A 24,290-nucleotide genomic window follows, 5' to 3' on the forward strand; every position below is an offset into this window, starting at 1 on the left:
GCCTCTCATTTCAATCCTCTTTCTTCTTTGAAGGCGCTGTCCATAACCTTGGACAAATGAGGGCAAGAGTACCAGAATGATAGTTGTGGATCCTTTTTATAAAGTTATTGAAATATTTATTGCTTTATTGCCCTGATTCATTTTTGAGTGTCATCTATTTTAATATTTAAACTGTGTAATATTTAAACTGTGTACAATGTTTGCAAATATAGTAAGTAATATGAATTATACAATTTTGATGATATCTAATTTTTTATTTATCCAAACTAATTATTTATCCTTTTCATTTTGATACCTGGCATATTGGTCATTTGACCATTTTATTAAACGCTATTTTTTGCTGTTTAGAAGCAACAAAATAATATCTTGGTTAAGGAGAAATTGTATTTTTAAAAATTATCTGTAAATTTCAGCTTATCTATCCTATTCCTGTTTTCCACAATCTTGAATAATGAAGAACTGATTGTAATTTAAGCACAGTCTCTATTATAGTAAACCTAATTCTGCAGTGACAATAAGAACAACTCACATTTGTAGAGCACTTTAAACAAAACAATCAAAACAGCTCCCCATTAGACTGGCACTTGCCTTGTGTTTGTAGCACCTAGGGTTTAGCACAGTATCTGTACATTGGAGGTGCTTAATAAATGCATGTGGACTGATGGCTTTGAGACCATGCTGAGGTATAAAGTAAAAATGCTATTACCCTCCATTTTACAAATGAGAAAAGTAACTGAGAAGTTCAGTGATTTGCTTAAGCTCCATGAAGTTTCTGAGGTGGAATCTGAAACCAGATCTCTTATCTCTAATTCTGATAATCTAGCCTTTAAATTATGGTCCTTCTATAGACTTCATTTTAAGAAGGTTGATCTAGGGGAAGCTAGGTGGCATAGTGGATAGAGCACTGGCCCAGGAGTCAGGAATACCTGAGTTCAAATCCAGGGCCTCAGACGCTTAATATTTACCTAGCTGTGTGGCCTTGGGCAAGCCACTTAACCCCATTGCATTGCAAAAAATACCCTAAAAAAAATGAATGTTGATCTACAAGTGAAATTTAGAACTTCACCTTTTCCCATTCAATTCCCATTAAAGTGAGAAGAATTTTAGAATTCTTATGCCACATTGTTATTTGTGATATGTGGAGTATTTTTAGTGGCAGATAAATATACTTCCCTAAGTAGTATCATAAGATTCTGTCACTTGCACTTAGCATCATAGAAACTTGGAAATGATAGGAATCTTAAGGAATATCAAGTTTGAATTGTTCTTGAAGAATTTATTACATCCCCAAAAGTAGCCATCCAACTTCTCTTTCAATAGTTCTAGTGATGGGGGCACCAAAACCTTCCTACTCCATCAAAGCAGCAGCAACAACAGCAGCATCAACAGCAACAACACCTCTAAGTCTGAGGAAGGTCTCCCTCATTTTGAGTCTAAAACACATATCCCTTTAATTTCTTCCATATCACATTAACTCTTTTTTTTTGGTTTGTTTGTTTGTTTGTTTGTTTTAGGTTTTTGCAAGGCAAATGGAGTTAAGTGGCTTGCCCAAGGCCACAAAGCTAGGTAATTATTAATGTCTGAGGCTGGATTTGAACTCAGGTACTCCTGACTCAGGGCTGGTACTCTTTCTACTGTGCTTCCCCTCACTTTAACTCTTAAATAGATTAAGGCTTAAATAGAATGTCACTCCTTTTTTCCACACAATAGCCTTAAATATTGAAAGTACTGAAAGATAGTCCTCTTGTATCTTTCCTCACAATGGGAAGGTTTATCCACTTTTAAGCTTCAACTTAAACATTTATTTGTAGTTACTTACACTCTTTTTCTTATGCCATAAGGTGAGTTCTGTCACCAGGTAAACACTATTTTTTATGATATCCCTTATGTTACTTCTTGTTCATAAGGCATAGGGCATCATCAGACATGCACTTCAACCTATATATACCCATCATTCATCTCTTTGTTGCTCCTTGGGTCATTTGCATTTTTGATTCTTTTGAGATTGTGGTGTTCTGAGATGCTCTTGTATGAGTATCCCTGAGAGGACCTGTAGATTAAAAGATGAATTGTGTCAAGGAACAGCTTGAGATCATTAAAATCACTGTGCATTTTCTGAATGTAAGTTGGCCTCCTTTGAGCCCCTTATGTAATTCTAGTCCCATCTCACTGTCCATCTGTGGACTCATTATCCAATTGCATTTGTGTTTATCCCTTGTTTTTCCCTCTCTGAATTTTTTTTTTGAATCATCATGAATGTCACTGGGAAGAACCTCTAAAATTACTGGATAAACTTACCAAGATATCCTTTAAAAACTGAAGCATGCTAGAGTACCTTATTATTTATAGGGAATCTATTTCATCCTCCATAAGAAGAGCAAATTCCTTTAGCAAATAAATATCTTTGCTTTAAGTCTTACTGCTGCTGCCAGATTGTTGGTTAGGGTTATCTCTACAGTTGTGTTTATCAATGATTTGGTCAAGATATTCTTGTTTACCATTTCTAAATCATGCTAAACCCATTCTGGTCATCACTCCCATTTTATACCCATTGAGATGGTGAGGTGGCCCAGTTGGAAGAGTGCTAGGAACACGTGTTCAAATTCAGTCTCAGTTTCTTACTAGCTGAGTGACCCTGTACAAATCATTTAAGCGTTGTTTGCCTCGGCTTCTTCACTGTAAAATGGCGATAATAGTAACACCTACTTTCCAGGGTTGCTATGAGCATCAAATGAAATAAAATTTGTAAAGTGCCTGCATGCTTATTTCCCTCCTATCTTCCACTACCAATCTGTCTGTCTATCTAAATATATGCGTGATATTTCTTGTTGGAAAAGAGCCTAAAAAGTTTTCTTTTTTTCTTCCAAGTTAAATGCTATTTCTTAGTCAAGAAAAATAAATGCAATAAGGTTTTTCTTCCTCTGTGTCTTTTAGTGAATTCTATTATCCCAGTATTATGATCTGCCTTAGAAAAGCAATGTATTTCATCACCATATCACCATCTGATTAGTCATTCTTTCAGTTGATGGGCATATGCTTTATTTCTAGATCTTTAATATTTAGTGTATGTGAGACCTTTATTTTGTACTTGACATCCTTGGGGTATCATTAGTAGCAGTAGTTCTGGGTCAAAGGGTATAGACACTTTTCAAAATACAAAACCAAAGCATAAAATTGCTTCCTAATTGCTTTCTAGTACCATATGACAGTTCCACCAATTATGTTTTTCTGTGCCTGTCCTTCCATTATTCAAATAGACTATTCTAGCTTTTATCATCTTTGCCAATTTGCTGGATATGAGGTAAAAGTTAAAGAGTTGTTTAGATTTGCATTTTTTTTCATTACAATGATTTAGAAGTTTGCTAAACTAAATTTCAACTTATTTAGAAAATTTAAGAGATATAAACAAATGGAATTTTAATATCAATTGGTTATACCACTTTTTTAACTGTTAGACAATTTTTATAAGTATTAGATTATCCACTTTTCTACTAATTTATATATTAAATTTATTTTGGTTAGAAGTTACTAAGTGAATCATACCTTCATAAGATTTTAAGGGAGAGTGAGTCAATTCCACTATTTTACAGTACTCTCAAAATCATGATTCAAATGAATAACTGCACTAATTTCAAACACTTCCAAGGAACAAGAGTTCATACATAGACTACCTTGATAACTATGGCAGCATTTAACCATCATCAGTGTTAGTTCTTGGGTCTAATCTAAATCCCTTATTCTTTAGTTGAAGACAATTAACTCTTGCTTTCACATTTTTTAGTGAAGCTAATGACTTTCCTCAGCCATCTCTTCTTTAACTGAATCACTTCTTCATTCCTGATAGGTCCTATTTTATCAATTTTAATTACCTTACCAAATCTCTGAAGTTGTAGACTTCAGGTCTAAACAATAATTTAGGAAGAGGTTTAATAACACTGAGAAAAAATTCATTTCCGTCAATCTAAAGTGGAAATATAATTGAATTTTACTTTTTATTACAAGACCCAAGTATCTAGCTATGAACTGCCCTTAAAAACATCAATTTTCAACAATCTTTTAAAAAAACTTCTGTTAACTCTTTTCATATTCTTGCATATTCTACTGCTCCTGTTCAAACATTTGACAGTAAAGTAATTTAGCTTCAACTACCAAAATAATCAACTAACAAAAAATTTCTTAAACACCCCCATATCAATAGAGACTTGGTTAGGTGCCAGGAATGGATCCAGAGAGAAATGTTTTTGCCTTCAAGGAACTTACATTCTAATGGGAGCAAGGATGAGGCACATATAAATTCATAATGATAGATATATGGTAAGGGGAGCAGGAAAGAGATGTGGCAATTCAAAATAATAGATAGAATTTATGTAACATTTTGAGTTTAGACAAGTGTTTTATTTATATATCATAACAATCCTCCAAGGTAGGTGTTATCATTACCTTCATTTAACTGATAAGGAAATTGAGATTGAAAGAGATTAAATGACCCCGAATTATATAACTAATAAGTGTCTGAGGGTAGAATTTGAAGGGTTCCAGATTCTAAGTCTAGCACCCTGTGCACTATCCTAAAAGCTTGGGGAAAAGTGAATTTTTGTAGAGGAGTTGCTTTTGCTAACCATTGAAAGAAATGGGGAAAGGCAGCTAGGTGGTGCAGTAGATAGAGCATGAACCTGGAGTCAGGAGGACTTGAATTCAATTCCTGCCTCAGACACTTAATATTTACTTAGCATTGTGACCTTGAGCAAGTCACTTAATTCTATTGCCTCACAAAAAAAAAAAAAAAAACAAACATTGAAAGAACTGGAGGATTCCAGGAGAGATTATGTCTAGGCATAAGGGACAGCCAATGTATAAAGATACAAAAAGTAGAAGATAGAATGTTATGCGTGAAGAATTGCAAAAATGTCATTTTAGTTTGACTGAACTGTGCTTGGAGGGAAGTAATGTGTAATGATGCAAGAAAGATTACATTTTAAGGAACTTTAAATATTAAAAACTGTTAAATGAAATTTCATTCTAGTAGTCATAGGAGGTCACTGGAATTTGTTGAGTAGGGGAGTGATTTAGGAAAATCACTCAAGTGGCTCTCTGGAGAATGAATTGGAGTAGGGAGAGATTTGAGAAAGGAAGATCAGTTAGGAGGTTATCGTGGTTCAGGTGAAGGGATGAGTATTGATACAAATACTATTGTCAGTCTTCTCAACTGTACAACTAAATGTTTCTCCAAGCATGTTAACTCTCTAAATTATGTGATGATTAAAGTTTAAACAACAAATTGACTAATTTGATTTTTAATTAGAGTTTTGACTAATTAGAGTAAGAATGATAATAATAATAGCCAGTTATCTATATGATACTTTTAAGGTTTGCAAAGTGATGCATACATAGGAGCTCATTTGATTCTCATGTTAACACTAAGATTGTTGATGCCATTATTATCCTCATTATATAGATGAGGAAAATGAGAACTCTTCATTTTACAGATGAGGAAGCTTAGCAGAGAGCTTTGAGTCACACAGGTAGTAAGCATCAGAGGTAGGAAAGAAAAGTCAGATCTAACTCTAGAATATGTGCTCTTGTACAGAGCGTGTACAGAGAGTTGTTATGGCACAGTATAGACCTGCTTGAACAAGGATCAAGGAGGATCTGGGTTCAGATCTTAACTCTGACACTGACCATGGGAAAATTCCTTAACTTTTCCGAACCTCCATTTTCTCCTCTGTGAAATGTGGGCAACAGTACTTCCCTCTCAGGATTGTTGTGAGGCTTAAATGATGTAGTGTGTGTGTGTGTGTGTGTGTGTGTGTGTGTGTGTGTGTGTGTGTACATATATTTGCACATTTTAAAGAACTATGTAAATACTAATTATCATTAGCAAAGAAATGAGAGATCTAGAATGTGTAAGAGATATCATGCTGGACTTGGAGTCAGAAAAACCATAATTTCAATCCTGGACAAGGCATTTAACATGTCTTAACTTCAGCTTCCAAATCTGTAAAATAATAACTAATATCCCCCCAAAATATTATTCTAGATTCCCAGAGACTTTGAAGAAAGAATCTAGCCACTTTTCTATCCCCCCCCCCCCACCTTGGCTTTAATTGGCCAAGAAAGGCCTTTTAAAAATCTCTGCCTTTTGTTCCTACAGCTCTTTATTTGTAGAAATAAGTTGAACCCAAAGTCAGTTAATAGTTTAAAGACTTTTGGGGCTCCCTATATTTGCCTACCTTCTTCTTCTCTAAGAGAGATATTCTTTATACCAAAGGGAAAACACAGTTTATTGACATCAACACTTTGAGTCTGACAGAAAAGAAATATTTTCTAAAGAATAAGTTTTCTTGTGTGTTCTCTGGAATGAAAAAATGACTGCAATAACTTTTTTCATTAATGTAAACATTCTTGTAAGCCAAGCTTTAATAGCACCTGTAATTTGGCTAGATATGTTGAAGTTAAATGCTTCTTAGTGGCCATGATAATTTTCATCTTTCATTTGTTCTTACTTAATTGCAAGCCTTTTCTATGCTAGAAGTGCTGCCTTTTATAGAATAAGATAAAACCAAAAAAGGCAATTTGAAATAGATGGAATATGTCCCCATGATTTTGTTTCCTAAAACCACTGAGTATAGGTTTGGCCAAAAAATCATAATAAACTATTTGGAAACTTTTATGATGGGAAAATAGAAGGCTATTTGTGAAAAATAAGAGCTTAACAAAATTCTTGAACCTGAGTGCCTGTTATTCTTTCAGCAAAAGAGAAAACATAATGAGTGATGAAGTTTTAGTTTTGTGGTAATCATTTAGTCAGAACTCCCATGTCTCATATGACATAGTTAGTAGTCACCTTGAGCAAGTCATTGACATCTCTACAAAGTGTAGTTTAAACGTATGAAAGACTGAATGCTTTTGTGCAGGAACAAATTTATCTCTAAAAAAAAAATTGATATTTTGAAATTTCGTTGATTACTAGGAATAATTGATTATTGGCCAGTTTAATATTTTATTATCTTTTAGTGTCCTTAAAGAAAAAGAAAACAAATAAATGGATCTATAGTGGTGATTTCAGTTTAGAAATATAAAATTAAAAGAGAGGCAACTAACTAGTTTGTTTTTGCACTCTCAGGAATCCGGAAGGACCGCCGAGGTGGACGTATGCTGAAGCATAAACGCCAAAGAGATGATCAAGATGGGAGAAATGAAGCAGGTCCCTCAACTGACATGAGAGCTTCTACCCTTTGGCCAAGCCCTCTCTTGATAAAACATACCAAGAAGAACAGCCCAGCCTTGTCCCTGACAGCTGAACAAATGGTCAGTGCCTTGCTGGAAGCCGAGCCGCCAATACTCTATTCTGAATATGACCCAAACAGACCTTTCAGTGAAGCTTCAATGATGAGTTTACTGACCAACCTGGCAGACAGGGAGCTTGTTCACATGATCAACTGGGCAAAGAGGGTGCCAGGTAAGGATGTTGAGTTTGAATCTTTGACATAATAACATAAAACTTGTTTTCAAATTGACGGAAGAAGAATCAATGAAAAATAGTTCATCTAACTAGCTTCCAGGTAATCTCCAAAGTAATTTTTAAATAGATATTTCTGAAATATATTTCTCTTAAAATTTCAGGATTAATGTGTCAGAATTTCCTTGAAAATTAGGCACATAAAGGTCTTATTGAGAAGCTCTAAAAACTCTAAAAACTAATTGAGCAATTATGGGGGAGAAGGCAAAGCATTAAATAAAATCAATGTGCTATGAAATCTTTTTATTATTAAAGTAATTCTATTATTAGTAAATACCTCTACTTTTAAAAAAAGCTTCTCATATTGCTATAGTAAGTGGATTAACAAGATCTCAGTAGAAGATTATAAATCTGTAATTATTTACTCATTTTTTTCCCAGTGCTAAAGTTATTGTGGATACTGGTATGCAGGGCAATTGTAAACCAGCATTCCTGCCCTAAGGAATTTCCAAAATTGTACTCATTGGCTCCATGGGTGTACTTTTTTTTTTTTCAAATTACTGTGCTGAACTTGAGAAGAAAAATTGAAGTTCTTTGTGCCACCCCATTTTCTATGTTCTCCATATCTACTTTCATGATCTAATGGAGATTAAGACAAAAAGATGAAACTTTTGTTTTATGAGATTACATAGTAAAAAACAGGTGAAACTATATAGAAATGCTCTATTTTTTGCTTTTTTAATTAGATAAGAAGAGTTATCTAAGAAAACAAACATTTTCATAGTACAAGCATAACTATTTGCAATTCTATATTTGATCTAAAGTCACATTTCCCCCCATGAAATACAGTTGTTTGGAAATATTTTTAGAAAATGTTGTATGTATTATTCATATGTTAATTAATACCGACAATTGTCTTATGAATATAAAGGCAATATGATCATGACAAACATTTTATACACCATGTACTTGAGTTTACTTTATAATTTTGTTAATAACTGGATTTGTATTGATTCAACCACAAACTTTCCATTAATTCTTCTTGCCTTACTTCCCTGTCATTTTCAAATTGGTATCAATAAATAGCCAACAAAATTCATTTGTAAGATGACTAAGATTTTAAGGGCAGTTTGTAGCTCTAGAGCAGAAAGAGTCTGAGTAGTCCATTTCAGAATCAAATTCATGAATTTGTGCTGATTAGCATCATGTCCTAATTAGTTGAACTAGTTGCTTCTTGTATTTTGTTATCAATGAAGACCAAAATGACATCTCTATGTTAGAGACAAGTTACATTATGTCTGACTATGCCTGATCAAACCAATTCAAACTTGGAATGCTTAAGCACAGGTTGTGCACAAATAGCTCATGTGAACACTTAGAGTGGGTGCTCTAAACTTAAGCATCTCACATTTCCTTTGAGCTGCTTCAATTCTATCTTGTTCATAGAGCCCAGTCTAATGAGGGCACACCATGCTAGGCAGTCCTGTGCCAGTGTCTCCCATGCTGAACAGTCAATTCCAAAGTTCTCAAGAGAGATCTTCAAATGTCCCTGTATCACATCTTCTGGCCCCCCTGTGAGCGCTTGCCCTTTGTAAGTTCTCCATAAAAAATAGTCTTTTTGGCAAGCATATGTTTGACATTTGAACAATGTGGCCAGCCCATCATAGTTGTACTCACTGTTGTAACATTTGATGCTTTTCAGTTTAGCTTGAGAAAGGACTGAGTAAATATAGATTGATGTTTATGTAAGGGAAATGCAATTAGCAGATTCCAGGATGATGGTCTTATTTACATAGTTAGTGTTAATGCCAACCATTTGTTTGAACTTGTTTGTACTTGTTAGTTAGCTGTTCTATCACTGAATAATGATGCATGTTTGAAATTCAGCTAATGTGTTTGAATTTCCCAAATGCTTTCTGACTGGAACCTAGTTTCATACAATTCATTTCATATTGAGAAGAAATAAGATCTTATTTAGATTAAGACATGCTTATTCTTCATAATACTTCTATGACTAAAGCTCCATTTCATGAATAACTCTTTCTTTGCTGCAGACATCAAGATTTGGAACATATGGTCAGTTCCATAGCTCCCTCTCTTCACTCCATCCAATTAGCTATCATATCCTGTCATTTTTGCCTTTGAATCATTTTTCATATATGACCTCTTCTCTTCTCTGACACTGCTACCACCCCCCTGGTTCAGGCTTGCCACGTCATGTCTAGACTTTTGCAATGGTCAGCCGGTTTTTCCTTCCGCCTCAAACCTCTCCCCAATCTGATCCATTTTCTCCTCAGTTGTCAAACTGATAGTTCTAAAACAAGGGTCTGTCCATATCACTCCTTTATTAAATAAATTCCTGTGGCTCCCTATTACCTCCAGGATCAAATATAAAATTCTCTGTTTGACTTTTAAAGCTATTCATAACTTGGCACCTTCTTACCTTCCCAATATTCTTTCATTTTACTCCTCGCCACATCCTGGTTGCTCTTTGAGCACATTATTCCATCTCCTGACTCAGTATTTTCACTGGCTGTCCCCCTTGCTGAGGTTCTCTCTGGATTCATGTTAGCTTCTTGGCTTCCCTAGCTTCCTTCAAGCTTCAGCTAATGTGCCACCTTCTACAAAATTTTTTTCCCAGTCTTCCTTCTCTTAGTGCCTTTATCTTGTACACATCTTGTTTGGCTCCTTGTATGTTGCCTCCCCCATTGGGCTATGAGCTCCTTGAGATCTGGGACTGACCTTTCATTGTATCCCTGTTATTTAGTATGGTAGTTAGCACACTGTAGGCACTGGTTAAATTAGTTGACTAACATAAACTAATGGCTTTTTAGAGCATTTGTAAATAGGAAGCACTACCTCAATAGTACTCTGATCTTTAGCACAAAATATTGATAGAAGTCCTTTAAGTTAAAGAACTCAGAATTACATAATAGAGTTATAGCTCTTGAAATAATCTTGAGAAGTCATCACTAACTAATCCAAACCTCACTTTTTGTTGTAGATCCATTTAAATCTTCCCATAAATAACATACTTGTGAAATACTCTTGAAATTCTTACAGTACCACTTGAAAGCATTAGTCAAAGACATTGGAACTCACAAGTTTAATCCATCTTAGGACAGAGTGAAAATTTAGGACCCTTTGGTTTGTAGCACTTTACACTTATTGCTTTTTCTTTTTTAATATCCCCGATAATTTATATTTTATAGAAAAAATAGAATAAGCTTGACTATTCCCTTTTCATACATGCCTTTCTTTCTAAGGACCTTATATATCTTCAGTTAGTTTTAAAGACATGAAATAATGTAATTTTAGAGGTATCTTTCTTAGATAGCTGTCATATTTCTATAAAGGGAACATATATAATTCAGGTTCTGGTCTCTAGGGTTGGCTATCTGAAAATGGGTATTTAATTTTGTGTCTCTCTGCATCTATAAACTCTTTTACATGCAGTGAATCTAGGAGACTATATAAAAGAAAAATAGTGGTATGATGGTTGACTTTATTTTCCTTTGGATCTAAAAGTATTTCTTCAATTTGAATGGTGAAAAAAGTTGATATCAATATTACTGACTACTCATTTCTTCCATTTGTGAATTTGAACAATTAATTGTTGACTTTTGAATTATTGTCCTTTGATCCACTAATAAATATGATCAATGTTAGTTGAGATATCATTGGGGTACATCCTCACTCACTCATTCCTTTCTCTTATCTTTTTCAAATAGTTATCACATTTTTCTAACAAGGAAAAAAAGGGAAATTTGAACAACATTTAAAAGAACTGATATGAAACTCAACTCTTAATGATAATCATAGATGAGCCATATAGACATCTCAACCCAGAAATAGAGAATGCATTAAGCATAGCTAAAAATATTATATCCTCTCTTAGCTATTTTACTCATAACTACAGATGTTTATATTAATGGAACATCTAGAGCCATTGGTCTGTGTCTTGATAGCAATTCTTTAAGCCTGAGACCCAACTATATCTTGTTACTTGAATTTTAAAACTAACAGACCCAAATGAAATGTATTTTTATGAAATTTCATGCCCACAGCTGTAAAAAATCAGAAGTATATTTGTCTGACAATGCAGAAAATAAAAATAGCTATGGACTTTAAAAAGGCAAAAATGAAGGCTTTCTAAGTCAAGAAAACTTATTTCAAATTAGTTTACAAGTTTTTGAGTAGGATTCACAAAGGCAAAAATCTGAAAACATCTTTCTGACTGAATGCCAGTTGTCTCCATTTAAAGCGATAGCTCTACCCAGCCTAAAAATTCCAATATAAGAAAATTATAATTTTCTGTGCTAATAAAGTTCAAATAATAGATGGTACTTCAGCCTAGTAGTAAAGTAAACTTGGGCAGTCTACTTCATGGAGAATGGTGAGATGCATCGGGGAACTTCTGAATGCAGGAAACTATCCAAGAAACATATAAATAATTCTCAATGTGCATATTCCAAGTTCATGCTTGATGTTAATAGTTCCCTGTTCCATAAAATTCCTTATTATATCTAACACCAAATGCAAATCCCTGTCCTTGACATTTAAGGACTTTTACAATCTGACTTCAAGCTACCCTTCAAATATTATTATTATTACATCTTTGCTGCTCCAGTCAGGTAGCCTTCTTTGCCATTACACACTTGAGTTTTTTGCCTTCCATTCCCCGACTTTGCAGAAAATACTTCTAATGCATGAAATACACTGGCTTCTCACCTTTGCTTCTTAGCTTCCTTAGTTTTTTCAAAAATTAATCTAAATGGTACTCCTTACAAGAGGCCTTTCTTGACCTATCTCCTTTATTTTGAGTTTCTGCCCTCCAATATTAATTAACAGTTATTTGTCTACATCTGTGTGGGCACTATTGATGCTTTCAATTATCTCCCTGTAGGAGAATCAAGAAGTTTCTTGAAAACAGAGGTTTTCATTTTTGTCTTTGTAACTCTGGTGCTTAATACAGTACTTGACAAGTGTTTGATAAATTCTTGGTTGGTTGATGATTGGATTGAAGGGAAAAATAAATTGCCTGAATCTTTTTAGAAGGCTTATTCTGTTAAAATCAGAAGTTCTGATACATTTTTGGATGACCTTGCTATTACTTGTTATTTAGAAGAGGCAACTTTGATTTTAATAAGACAGTCTAATGAACCAGGAAATCCTTGTGGATTTGATTCTTTGGTATCATGAGGAGTGTTTCTAAGCCTTGCATTTTAAAGGTACAAAAAGAAAGGCAGTTGGAAGATTTTTTTTAATCTAAAGAGGAGTTTGGGGGTCATCCAATACAAACTTAGCTAATAATTCACTCATTAATAGTTTTATTTTCTGAAAATAAAGCATTAGACCACTTGCTTTGAAGTTTTTAGATCATTCACCATGTGTAGAACTTTAACAGCTTCATGAAACTAGAAGGTAAATATTTTGTACAAAATTCTTTTAAGTTCCAAGAAGATTTTCTTTAGGTTGTTTTTGCTAGGTGACCTTCTAAACTTAACTGCTTGTTAAGAATACTCTTTGAAGGGTTGTGAAATCCATCCTTTATTATAAGGGTCTTCTTCCTGATCCTGAAATCTGAATTGGAAAGTGAAATGTTATTCATTTGAAAGCTTTATTTTCAATTATTTTTAGTTTCCTTTATAAATTATGAAGTATGTAGAATGGCTACTACTGAATAACCACATTATGATATTTATTGACACAACTTTTGCCTAATTGTGAAAATATAAAGAAACACGATCAATATGATCCATGTTAGTTGAGATATCATTGGGTTACATCCTCACTCACAAAACGCTAGCTTTAATGTGGTTCAAGAGCTATTAAATCTTACAAGACTTCTCTTTCCTCCTCCTACTCTATAGCTGCAGATATCTCTAATATCTTGGTCATTGGCCTTGAACAATTCTTCTACACTGGGCTTCTTAAGGGTCTGTGAACTTGTTTTACACATATATTCATAAACATGTATGTATAAATGCTTATCTATATCTATATATATCTATGGAGGGAAAAAGGAGTTAGTGTATTTTTGTATTATTGTTTTCTTTATAATTCTATGCATTTAAAACATTATTCTAAGCAAGGATCCATCACTTTCTCAAAGATTAGGTTTGTCAGTCCCAGAATATAAATCATTTCTTAAGTAGTTTTGATTTCCTCCCAGTTATCTCCCTCTCATAGATGAGCCATATAGACATCTCAACCCAGAAACAGAGAATGTATTGTGTAGCTAAAAATACAAGTACAAAATTTAACTGTTTCAGTTGTTCGTTTTCAAGAAGTATATCATTGATTGACTATACCAATATCAATATATTTAAAATATTTCTGTACACCCCAAACCAGTTTCTCTAGCCAAAGTTGCTTACATTGTCAATACTTCTATGATTGTTTTTCATACTGGAGCTTTAGAGTAATCCTGATCGCCTGATGCAAGTTTTTTATTTGAAATATTTCTGGCTTTGCCCCTTATTCTTTCTCACTGATATCACTTAGCACAGTGTCTTGGACTTATTTAATCTTTACTGACTGACTGTCATTACCTATATCTCTACCTGCCCTGAATAAGTGGAATATAGTATGTAGTATTTTAGAAGAAATACTAGATTTGGAATGTGAGGAGTTGCCTATACCTCTTGGCTCTCTTATTTACTATTTTTTGTAATTTTTGATACATTTATGGGTCCTTTCTGGGTCTCAGTTTTCATATTTACAAAAATCACTTAGTTGGACTATTTTATTTCTAGAATGCTTTCTTGCCCTGCAGCTGTACTCCTATGTTCCTACTTCCATAGTCCTCTACTTTCACTTCCTCCTTCCAATCCATCTAGCAAATTATTGCCACATAAATCTTCCTACATCCCATCTTTCACGTGCTACTTTCAGCATATTAGGCCCTCATTTTTAATATTAGACAAACAGTTGGATCTTGCTCTCAGATATTAATCTTTCAGACTAAGATTTAAGAGGTCACATTAATTGAACCTTTTCTCTAGTCTTTCTGAACTTAATATCCATTATTACCCAACACAAATGGTTCATTTTGGTTATACTAGTGTCCTTGCTCATCCTTATTCACCCAAAGAACCATTCTTATTCTTGTTTGGTTGCTCAAGATATTCTCCTGTACTTGAAATGTCTTCATTGTGATTACTTTTAATAAACATTTATTACGTACTTCTGGTGTTGTAAGCATCATACTAGGAACTGAAGATACAAAACCAAAAATTAAATGGTTCTTGACTTCAAAGAGCTTGCATTGTTACAATTCCTTACTACTTTTTCTGAATAAATCCCTCACTTAAAAACTGGCCCATGTCCTACCTCCCTTAGGAAATTGTCTTCTATTACTTTGACTTCAAATGATTTTATGTCTGAACTTGACCTTACAGTGGGCAAAAATAACTTTCTACATTTTCCTTGGTACTATGGGAGAGTGATTTGACCATGAATCTGATTCAGGTCAGATAATTTTAGATTATATACTTATCAGATATCAACTTTGCCCTTGGATAATCTTTTTCTTTTCCTAGAAACATTTATTTTTCTCTACATAACAGAAAAATGTTAGGTGATAGTCTTTATTTTCTGTATGACTCAGTCATCAAAAAAGTCTCTAGTAATATTTCTTGCATTAAACAATAATTTATCTTCCTGAAAATAATGTAAATTTTAAAAATTGAAAATCACATAATTTAAAAAATATACAAAACATTTATATTTAAAAGAATCCTATGGCAAATGGTTCTTCATTGAATAAGTATTTGTTAAAAATAATTTTTCCCTCCCTTTTAAAAATATTTTTTCTTCCATTAAATTTACTTAGTATAATATATTCGAGTACTAGAAGACCTGAAAAAGTTGTTCCTTATTAAGAATATCCTACCTCAGTAACCTAGAATGAACTGTTACATTGAAGTTTCTATCATATCATAGTATATTATGATTCTTTTATGGGTACCTGGAAGAGTTACCATTTTTATGGGGTGAATGTAGAGAAAAGAAATCACTAAAAGTTCATGAAATCAAAGGAAGAGAAGCATTCGGATGCAGTTAGGAATGGTGAATTCCTGGTGAGAATTCTACGTTTTTTTAAAATAAAAGGGAATTTCCATGACTTAAATTAAATGAGATGACAGGGAAAAAAACATCTGCTCTTTTCCTTTTCCTCCCCATTGAACAATATTACTCCATACAATAGATGATGGATAGATAAAGAGATTTAGAGAGAGCTGATATATTCTTTTTTTTTCTTTTATTAAAGATTTTATTTGAATTTTACAATTTTTCTCCCAATCTCACTCCCCCCCCCCCCATGGAAAGCAATCTGTCAGTCTTTACTTTGTTTCCATGTTTTACATTGATCCAAATTGAGTGTGATGAGAGAGAAATCATATCCTTAAAGAAGAAACATAAAGTATAAGAGATAAAAAGATCAGACAATAGGATAGTTTTTTTTCCTAAATTAAATTTAACAGTCCTTGGTCTTTGTTCAAACTCCACAGTTCTTTCTGTGGATACAAGTAGTATTCTCCATTGCAGAGAGCCCAAAACTGTCCCTGGTTGTTGCACTGATGGAATGAGTGAGTCCTTCAAGGTGGATCATCGCCCCCATGTTGCTGTTAGGGTGTACAGTGTTTTTCTGGTTCTGCTCATCTCACTCAGCATCAGTTCATGCAAATCACACCAGGCTTCCCTGAATTCCCATCCCTCCTGGACAATTGATTTTTTAAAAATATTTCTATTTATTTATTTATTCTTATTTTGTACAAATTTTTTTATACGTTACTAAAATATTCTTGTTTAAGAGTAAACATAATACCCCCCTCTCCCCAAGAAAATATAGACCTGCATAAGCAATAAAGTAAAGGGGAAAGAAAAAAATTAAAATAAATAAATAAATAAATAAATACATTATAATAATAATAATAATAATAATGATGATGATGATGATGATGATGATGATGATAGTAGGTATGGCCAGGTGGTGCAGTGGATGGAGCACCAGCCCTGGAGCCAGGAGCACCCGAGCCCAAATCTGGCCCCATACACCCAACAATCACCCAGCTGTGTGACCCCCATGCAAGGCACTCCAACCCCATTGCCCTACAAAAGTCCAAAAAAAAATAACAAAAAAAACCAGAACCCAAAATAAAATAAAATAGTAATAATAACAATAGGGGCGGCTGGGTGGCAGACAGATCACTGGCCCTTGAGCCAGGAGCACCCAGGTCCAAATCTGGCCTCGGACACCCAACAATCACCCAGCTGTGCGGCTCTAGGCAGGCCGAGATAGCTGATATATTCTTGAAGAAAACACACAAAATGGTTCAAATTTAGTTTATACAGGACTACTTTTCTCTCAAGGACAGGAGGATGAACCAAAAAAACTCCATTAGTTAATTAAATTGGTTTATGTGATAGGATAAATTTCAGATTACCCTTGATCCTTCTATGAAAATCGATCCATATTTGTTATTACTGTCAGAAGGACTTGAAGGGCACAACTATCAAAATGCCATTTCAAATCATATCTTTCTAGGCATTGTGGAAATGTAGCAGCTACTGTTTCAAGTGAACAACACAGGCTGCACTTGGCTAATCCATGAAGAAAAAAAAAACAGGTCATAGGATTTAGCACTAAAAGGGACTTTCAAAATCCAGATTCTTCTTTTTTACATGCAAGGCAACTGAGATCTAGAAAAAGGAAGAATCTTGACTAAGATCAAAGCAACTTTTACTAAGGTGGTACATTCAGGGTTCTGGCTTAGAGCAGCAAATTTACAGGTACCAACAACCCTCCTAGTTCTCAGCATAGAAACAGCAGAGTTTAGAACCTGGTTAGCAAAAATAATCAGTTAAAATATAAAACTATTAGAAATTGACATTGGTGTGATTCCCTGATCCATGGTCAGAAATATGGGTCTCCATGGCAGCTACTTCAAAGCAGTGTCCTAGAGTCACTGTTTCTACACTCTTGGGTGGTCTCCACCTTTAGCTGAAGGTACAGTATCTCCTGTTCAGAGCTTTTGGTGCTGTCCAAATGTATCATATCCTGGTTATGGCTGTGCCCAATATACAATTACAATATTGTTTCTTTCTCAAATCAAATGTTTTACTTGACTTGAGTCAAGATGTAGTTATTCCTTTAAGGCCATTCATAGCTGGAAAGGAAAGATATCAGTGGGCAGGTACATCACTATGGCTAATGGAAGAAATAGCATAGATCAGTCACAAAGGTAAAGCTTGACTAAGATTTTTGTAATGCTCTTATGAAAGAAAAGCAAACTTGGGGTTGTTTATGTTTAGGGCATTTTTATAACCTCCCCTGAGGTCACAGCATGCTGCCTAGTGTTCTGTTCATAGGCTTTAGGCTGAGTGACTGAATTAAGTATTTCTGGTTAGGAACCCTTGGTTCCAGGGAATCTAAATGTTTCAGTCCTGTTACCTAGGTTACAAAACTCTTCCTTGCAGTTGGGAGAACTTTTAATGGGGCTTCTTTTTGGAACTATCTTCCCTTATGATCAGGGAAGCAACCTGCTTGATATGCTAAAATTCAAGAAAGGCATTTAAAAATACTAAAAGTGAATGAGGTCTAATTGAATCAGAACAAATGAGATTCATTGTTATCTAATTTTCAAAATAAAAGAGAGGGAGGTATTCTTTCAGATTAGAATTTATTACACAATTTTCAGATACCTAGCATAGTGCTCAGATATGATTCAGTGAGCATTCGATAAAATATTTGCAGTTGGTGATGACCAATGATAATTCACTTTTTTCTGTACTAATGTAATGCTGAAATAGCAAATAATGATATTTAGAATTATCCCTGAGAGTCAAACATTTTCATCTGACAATGTGTGTGTGAAAGAGATAGAGGAGGAAAGACAGACAGAAACAGACAGATACAGAGACAGATTGGCCTAAAAAGATTCTGCAGTGATAATATTTTAATTATTTCAGGGTTACTTTGGTGAATTATTAACATTTTAAAGTCAGTAAATATCGTATAATTTTCAAAATGATGAAAGTCTAGAGGTATGAAAGAATAACAGTTTTTCAAGCATACTCTGGTTAGCAAATCCCTTCAATTATTCTTTTCTTGAGGAAGTAAAAGAGAGATAATATGAATGGAATATGAAAGTTTGGTGTCACTTTGTTCAGAAAAAATTACAAAAGATTAAATGTCTATAGACTTGTAGAAATAGAATATTATTCTCAGGGAATGGAATAACTAAGATTTGATCATTGTAATTGAGTTAAATACAAATGAGAGTATTTGTAAATAATATAAAAATGATGGACCCGTATCTTCCTCAAACAGAATTAAAATCATGCATGCTCCATGAATTTAAAATTTATCTCTTATTTGGTCAAAGTACTTGCTTTTGATTTTTCTGGGTATTTGAAATGCATGCTTTTAATCTAGGAGGTAAGTGCTATGAATTCAAATTTGTACCTACTATGAGACTTTGAGTTATTGATGGGAAATTTTCTGAAGCCTGTATTCCACATGTTGGTCCTTTTTGCCCTTGTACAGGGAAAGGTAGAATGTGGGAGGCAACCATATTCTATTTTTCTCAGATGTTGACCCCAGATTTTTTTTATATAATTTCAAAGACATGACATGAAATATAGATCATGTACTGCAAAGTATGCTTTACAATCAGTATTCTTGCCTTTAGTTCTGAGTTTGGGTTTGAGAAAACTCCATTAATATGGAAAGAAGATTTCAAATGAAAAATTAAAATATGTATAACACAAATGATTTTTAATCAAATTGGCATTTAACAACTTAATATTAAATCATGAGGGTCCTGGAAAAGAAATTAGCCATTTTTGTTTCAAATATTTAATTATTTTATCTACTAAATAGCAGGTCATATCTCCAGATCTACAATAGTCAGCACAAATTATACATTCAAAAATGATTATTATATTCCCAGACAACTAACTTAAAATATAGACTACACATGGCTGTCTTTGATAAGTAGTATGCATATTTATGAATATAATCTGAAAAATTGCAATAATTTAAGATGTTTTAAAATTATTTAAGGTATGTGAAAGAAAAAAAAATTTTTAGGACAAAAATAGATGAAAAGTAGTATTATACTCCGAAAGAACAGTAAGCAATACTGTTGCAAGATCCTATAATTGCAATTCTATATTGTAATCTTATATTGTAATTATAATTGTAAGATCCTATAATCAATAATAAAAATGTAAATGATAGTAATAATGACCTCTTCTACTTAGATAGAACCTTTCAGAGAAAATGTAAGAAATATAGGTACTACTCCATTTACCCAATTGGTAGGTGAATGTAATAATTAGTATTTTGCTAGTTTTATAAATGAAGAAATCAAAGCACAAAAAAGTTTAAGTGCTATATCTTCAAATTTATTTAACAAAATGCCAAGAAGTAAACTAATTAACTTTTCTATATAAACTTCATTAAAAAACAAGAAACAAACTTTAGATTTTTTAATAGGAAAATTTGAATCTTCTTTCAAATTTCCAACTAATATCTTGCCTTCTATAAGAAGACATTCCCCATTCATCTGTATTCTAGTTACTTGATTATCTCCAATTTTTCCTGTGGAATTGCTTATTTGAATGTAGTTTGTGGAATGTTTTCTTCCTCATTAGACTGTGAACTGCTGAAAGGCAGAGAGAATACTTCTGTCTTTCTTTTCTTGCCCAGTGCTTAGTGGAGTATCTGGCACATGATCGGCCCTTTATAAATGTTTATTGGCTGACTGAATCTCTACTTGATATCAGTGTTATTTTTTAATCTCCTTGTTCTCTCAGAAGTAATAAATCAATAATAAATAAGGTACAATAATTTAATATGCTCAAACACTGTTCTTGGAGCTAGGGATACCAATACAAAGAATGAAGCATTCCTTACTTACTCCAAAGATCCAAATGAATTTACGTGCTAAATTTTGCGCAACAAATATTGCATGAAATTTAGCATGTAAATTTATTTGAACCTTTGGAGTAGGGAAGGCTCCTTTCATATATAAATATGTATATATATATATATATATTTATGAATATACATGTGTGTTTGTGTGTATACATCTATGTACATATATAGATTCTTCCAATTAAAAATGCCTAATCATTGTATTGAAATTCTTGTTTGTTGCTTTTGAATTACAATATCTTGAAAAATCTTGATATGTTCCAGCCTATTCAGGAAATCTATTAAGTTGACTCTTGGGAAGTTGACCCTTTTTACAAAAGGAAGATTGCATTTAGCAATTCAACAAATAATTAAGTATCCACTATGTGTCTAAGATACCACAATTCTTTGAGTATTTTATATTTTTATGTTTCATTTTCCCTTATATGAATAATTTCTGCTTTCCCATCTTTATCATTTTTTGTTTTCCTTTGACTTTGTTGCTATAACAACAATAAACAAAATTTGAGTTTTATTAATTCTTGCCAATTTTGTGGGTTGGCATTACATCTAGGTTTTGGCTACAGTGGAATATTTTAAAATTTTTGATGTGTTTAAAGTATTTGTAATCGGAATGTTTCATTGAAATAAGTAGAATATAAAGATTAAAGTACACAGCACCTGGATTGCAACAATCTTTCTAAGACACACTAAAATCCTATATATTTAAATTGTTTGGGAAACACTGTCTTGAATTAGTCTAATAAGTTATGAGCACTCATAGCATAAATAACTCATTATTTCTGTTCAAATCTATAATTTCATACCTCTAGGAAATTCCTAGTATGAAAAACCTTTTCACTGATAAAAATAGAAAATAAGTCTGCAATTTATGATCGTAGATAATATTCACAATGAGAAGCTAAGTGACCTGTCCATGTTAACATAACTAGGATATATCAGAAACAGGATTTAACCCCAGATTTTCTTGACTTCAAAGCTTATTCTCCATTTCATACCAAATTACTTTTGCATTGATTTACAAAAAAATTCAAGGTTTTTGCAAGGCAAATGAGGTTAAGTGTCTTGGCTAAGGCCACACAACTAGGTAATTATTGTCTGAGTTTGGATTTGAACTCAGGTACTCCTGACTCCAGGGCTGTTGCTCTATCCACTATGCCACCTAGCCGCCACTTGCATTGATTTTTTTAAGTGGAATTGAATTAATTTCAATTCAGTTCAATTCAGTTGATAGTGTGGTATGGTTGATAAGAATATTGGATTTAGCATCAGGAAGACCTGGGTTTGAATTTTAGCTGAAGTATCATGACTTTACTATCTCTAAGTCTCAGTTTTCTCATCTCTAAAATGAGGATAATCATCAGACTATTTTGAAGATAAAGTGAGAGCATCTCACTTAAGTATACATATTTAAATTTTAGTGTATAGTATAAATCTTTATTTTTAACTTTGAAATATAACTTTACTATTTTAATTCATTTAATCACCTATCCTCTGTGTTGGTACTTTATATATACTCTCAAAGAGCATTCAAAAAAATACAATCCATAATCTATGGGTTTTTTTCATGATTCTGTACAAAAATTATTTAACAACTTTGTTTTTACATTATAAAAGTTTTTAAACTGAATTTATTTTTGCATTTTGTGAATGTAATATTCAAAATTCACAAACACATTGAAAATAGCTGTTTGACAATTATAAGAGAATCTACCATCAATAGTGATCATAGAGAGCCATCTTGCCTTGAACTTACCTGGTAGTTGCCATGTATTCCTCTTATTGGACTTTGGGAGTAATGAATTTGAAGGAGATGAGTCCTCTCTGTACATTACAAAGGGTAGGGCCATGCCAACATTGTGAGATAGTAGGTTTTACTTACCAAAGTAGTCTTTCAATCGCTATTTGAAGTTGCTGTGGCAATTGTACCCACTACAAGTACTATTTCTTCAGGGATGAAACTACTATGGGGACAACTTTATTTCTTCTATGTTGAGAGTAACTGTAGGTGTTGTGCCAAAAGCTCTGCTTATTTCATTACTGTTTTAATAATTCATTAATTAGCCTTAGAGTACACTTAGCCCTTTTCAGAGCATGCAACTGGTACAGCCTACATTTTCCTCAGTTGAATACACTTAAGCTATGCTTTTTTGTTTTCCCTTTCATTTACTAAATTTTTCTTTACTATATAATCACATCCAATTCCACTTTATATTCACTTCAGGGCAAGATCATGCTGTGAGAATTGTAGAATCACAACATGTCAGAACTTGAAGGATTTTCAAAGGTCCTCTTGGTCAGCTCAATTATCTAAGAACTGAAGTCTAATGGTATTGAGTAACTTAACAGAGTGTCTAGGAGCCTGTACTTGGAATACCCAGTAGGGAAGAGATAATACTCAGAGAACAATAGGGAGAATAACCAGATTTGTTAATAAATGTGGAACAGAGCAGGGTTAATTCCCAATTCAGCATGCACACTTTTGGACCTTTCCAGAATGGCTGAATCATGTTATCATTTCCCCCCATGCTTTTGTTTGTGTGTATGTGTTTGTGTTTATGTGAGTATGTGTGTGTGTGTGTGGGGGGGAGGGTGGAGTCTGAAGACTTATGTTAGATTTTTCCAGTGTATTGATTAGTCTGACTAAAATTTTTTTTTTTCCCTGAAAACAAGTCTCAGTTAAAGGAATGACTTTGGGGTACAGGAGGAAATCTAGAAGATGTAAAAAAAATTTCTATGAAAATCTTTTGAAAGCTGAAGAATTGTTGTTGTTTTTTTTTGCAAGGCAGACGGAGTTAAGTGGTTTGCCCAAGGCCACACAGCTAGGTAATTATTAAGTGTCTTAGGTTGGATTTGAACTCGGGTACTCCTGACTCCAGGTCCGTTGCTCTATCCACTGCGCCACCTAGCTGCCCAAAAGTTAGAGAATTTTAAAGATGAAAAGTATTATAAAGATAACGTCCTTCTTCCATATGGTTTATGTCTTTCTAAATGGGTTAAAGGAGAGTGTCACCCAAAACTAGTTGTTTTGATTCCCCTGTTCAGGGATTTTTGACTGCACAATACTGGAATCTTGTAGAGGGCCCAGTATGGGTGGTAGGTGAACTTACATTAAAAGAAACTCAGCAGTGGCTATTGCAGTCTAAAATGACTGTTTTCCCCCCAATCTGGTGCAAGCCTTCCCCAATCTGGGAGACTTCAGAAGACTGAAGTACCAGAAGAACCCAGTAATATCTGATTCCTATCTTTTCTAATAGTGTTACATAGCACATACCTGAAGTTGTTAAATCTCTCCTGATATACACAAATATAATAGTGGTTCTTCAGTTTAGCATAATACTGATAATGGAAGATGAATTTTAAAATTAAAAAAATGAAGTTCTTACACACTACCAGGAGCCCCTGAAGTGCTCTGAAAGAGATTGAGAGTCCTCCATTTTGTGAAGAGAAGCACTTAAATTTTCTTACAAATAAAGATCCCACTGCTTACATGAATCCAGGCTGTTATGAATGTTAAATTATTGTCTCCTTAAATCAGTACTCATTCTATGCAGGAGACTACTTCAGATTACAAGGACCTATTATTACAGAGCATAAGAAGTGATGTCAAATTGACTAATGTAAATGAAGCAACATGCTGTTTTTGTGGAGGCGAAAAGATGGAGAGATGGGAATGCCCTCTCAAAGATTTATTTTTGCCTATTAACAAGAATTAAAGTGTGTGCAAATCACCTTATTTTGCTAATTTTTTTTTTGTGAGGAAGGCCACCAAAATGTGGAGTGAATAGAGCTGGTTGATGTCATTGCAAGGAAGCAATAGCATTTAGGTTGGAGAAAGCAGTCTCTGAATTGAAAACCCTGCTAGCTAAAACTTTCCTTAAT

The 24,290-nt window shown here is 33.6% G+C and overlaps 1 protein-coding gene across 11 annotated transcripts in view; it reads left to right on the forward strand.

The window, feature by feature from the left end:
• Positions 1–24,290, forward strand: part of LOC141488096 (estrogen receptor-like) — a 432,648-nt gene that overhangs the window by 328,515 nt on the left and 79,843 nt on the right. For all 11 annotated transcript variants that reach the window (XM_074187845.1, XM_074187836.1, XM_074187838.1 and 8 more), the window contains one exon: positions 7,124–7,459. In XM_074187845.1, the coding sequence (XP_074043946.1) occupies positions 7,124–7,459 (336 nt within the window). The remainder of the gene's footprint in view (positions 1–7,123; positions 7,460–24,290) is intronic.

This window comes from Macrotis lagotis, chromosome 5 (genome assembly GCF_037893015.1).
Source record: "Macrotis lagotis isolate mMagLag1 chromosome 5, bilby.v1.9.chrom.fasta, whole genome shotgun sequence".
NCBI lineage: Eukaryota > Metazoa > Chordata > Mammalia > Peramelemorphia > Peramelidae > Macrotis > Macrotis lagotis.